The sequence below is a fragment of the Echinococcus granulosus genome (genome assembly GCF_000524195.1).
Source record: "Echinococcus granulosus chromosome Unknown EG_S00439, whole genome shotgun sequence".
Lineage (NCBI taxonomy): Eukaryota > Metazoa > Platyhelminthes > Cestoda > Cyclophyllidea > Taeniidae > Echinococcus > Echinococcus granulosus.
The window spans coordinates 3,270-5,537 of record NW_020170818.1 but is presented as its reverse complement, the minus strand read 5'-3'; the positions used below and the strand labels follow the sequence as shown (position 1 = coordinate 5,537).

The window sequence follows — 2,268 nt, the reverse complement described above, 5'->3', positions numbered from 1 at the left end:
AGATATGTATGGAAAAAGGAAGCGCAAGTAAAATTATACGTCACTTACACTGATGCTCACGACTTTCATGAGCTCGGAGTAAATTGTAGGTACTGAATGTTGCAGAGCATATTATACACTTGTAAGGGTCCATTACGGCCGATCAAAGGTGCGATGTACAAGATCTCACAACAGCACTTGCACTGCGAGTGGTGAGAGAGTGAAGGAATCAACTGGACCTGTTCTTAGCCTCACGTGTGATTAAAACACAAATCAGCACTGGACGTATACTTGACCAACTGGACGCAAAGATCTGCATTCAGTAGGGAATAATTTAAGCTGGCTTCAAGTTTGATTCCAGGAAATGTGCTATTTTATGTGTTTGTCCTTGTGTGGTTGCTCGAACGAGTGTATATCCAAACAAGTATGTGCACAAACTGGTGTGCTTATTACTTCGCCACTCCCCCATTCCCCAGTACATGCAAAAAATTGTGAAACTGGGTAAAAAACGTAGGAAGTAATGCATAAGGTGGTCTCAGCAAAGAAGAGTGTAGGAATTAAAAAGACTACACAGATTCGTACAGGTGATTTAATAAGGTGTGAAGAAATGGGATATACTCACCATAGCCAACAAAAGCCCTACTGGGAGAGCCAAAGGATGAAGGTATAGGCGAACACAAACATGTAAGCAAAGTATATGTTTTACCATGCATGTAAGCCTGCTTTATGTCGGTGTTAAATTTTATTCCGAAAAATAAAAGCTTGCAAATAGCTTTTTGCTACCTAATTTCTAAAAATAACACGTGCAATGCAAGTCGTCTCATAATGTCATTCCAATCTCATGAACTATGATTTCTGAGGAAATAAATTCATTACCTGCTGGTGTTAACTCGCCCTCACTGACACAATAAACTTACTAACCTCACGATCTGCTCTATCAAAGTATGTCAGTTTAATCAATTGTACAAACTACGCCAGAATGGTTTTTTTAATGTAGAGGCAGCACTACCTCAATGGTGTATTTTTCAGCCGCGTAGTCATCAGTCAATAGAATTTCCGCTCAAGCAAAAATAAACTCCAGAAAAGTATATATATACTAGGAAATTTGATTTCAGGGTTAAATTTAAATATTTTGGCCAATATTTTACAAATTCTAGTACTCACTACCTCTATTTGACTCGTAAACCAATCCACATATCCATTCAATTTTTCTTCCACCTCACAGTCTGTTTGCTTCTTCTTCCATTGACCAGTTATTATTTGAGCTAATAAGTGTGCAGACATTGTTGAGATTTTCATGCATTCATCAAGAGTAATTAAGGCCGGGAAAATCGTATTGAAATAATGTCAATATTTGACTTGAAACAATCGGATATCCCACCATGTTCTTCTAATAAGTGCAAATCTGTTCTGAAATGTTCAGATTTTTCAATGGTGCAAGCAGTAGCGTGCAGGATTTGCGTCAAATTCATGATTAAAGTCACAATGAGTTGCATGAGATTGACATGATTAAGTTAGAATAGCAGCGCATATTTGCAAAATAAACTGGGACGCTTGGTATTAGTAAAGCGTTGAGTAGGATACTGTCCATCGAATAGAGTCCATAGGTAGGTAAGTGGATAAAGCGGTAGGTCGTATGATCGTTCTTCAGAGGAATATTTCTATGAACAGTCTTGTATGCATGTGGAAAAATTGACCAACACAGCCGGGATTCAGAGTCTGCCTAAGTTTGGGTGCTAGTCAGGGTGCAAGCATGAGTCTGAGTCCGAATTTCGAGTTCAAGTCGGTGAAATCAGTTGTGCGTAATTAAAGTTACTGATTTATCGTGGACGACATCCTTGGAGTGGTCGTCACCTTACTTGCAGTTTTTAATTCCTGTTAGATGTCATTTTAATTAGGAAGGGAAAAATAAGAACGCAGCTCTTACCTCCTAAGTTTGTTTGGCAATTAGCGACTAGAATTTCTATTAATTTATGCAGAAAACTTTTTTGGGGTAGCGAACATCCGAAGTACTCTCTTAGTAGATGGTGGATTCAGAACGATGCTGATAGTGTGAGGATAGAGGGTGTCACAACAGTTTCCTAAAATAATTGGCTTTGGATTTCGGTAAGGATAATGTACAAATGCATTGTGGAATGAACTTTAATGGGTTTGCCATTTTTACTGAAGGTGAAATTACATGCTTAATAACTGATCGGGATTCGTTCGTCGGATAGCAAAATTTTCATTGTTGACACTTGCAAAGTGTGGCCTGGATCTTTCGCAATATACAGGAGAAAAGGGTGTGGT

At 38.5% G+C, this 2,268-nt stretch overlaps 1 protein-coding gene across 1 annotated transcript; it reads left to right on the top strand. All coding sequences in view use genetic code 11, as the record gives it.

The window, feature by feature from the left end:
- Nucleotides 1-586: 586 nt before the first annotated feature.
- On the top strand, nt 587-1,030 carry EGR_11167 (hypothetical protein; the record flags this gene model as incomplete). Its single annotated transcript, XM_024500414.1, has 2 exons — nt 587-643; nt 977-1,030. The coding sequence occupies 2 exons, from the start codon at nt 587-589 to the stop codon at nt 1,028-1,030; spliced, it is 111 nt and encodes a 36-aa protein (XP_024345172.1).
- Nucleotides 1,031-2,268: the final 1,238 nt, after the last annotated feature.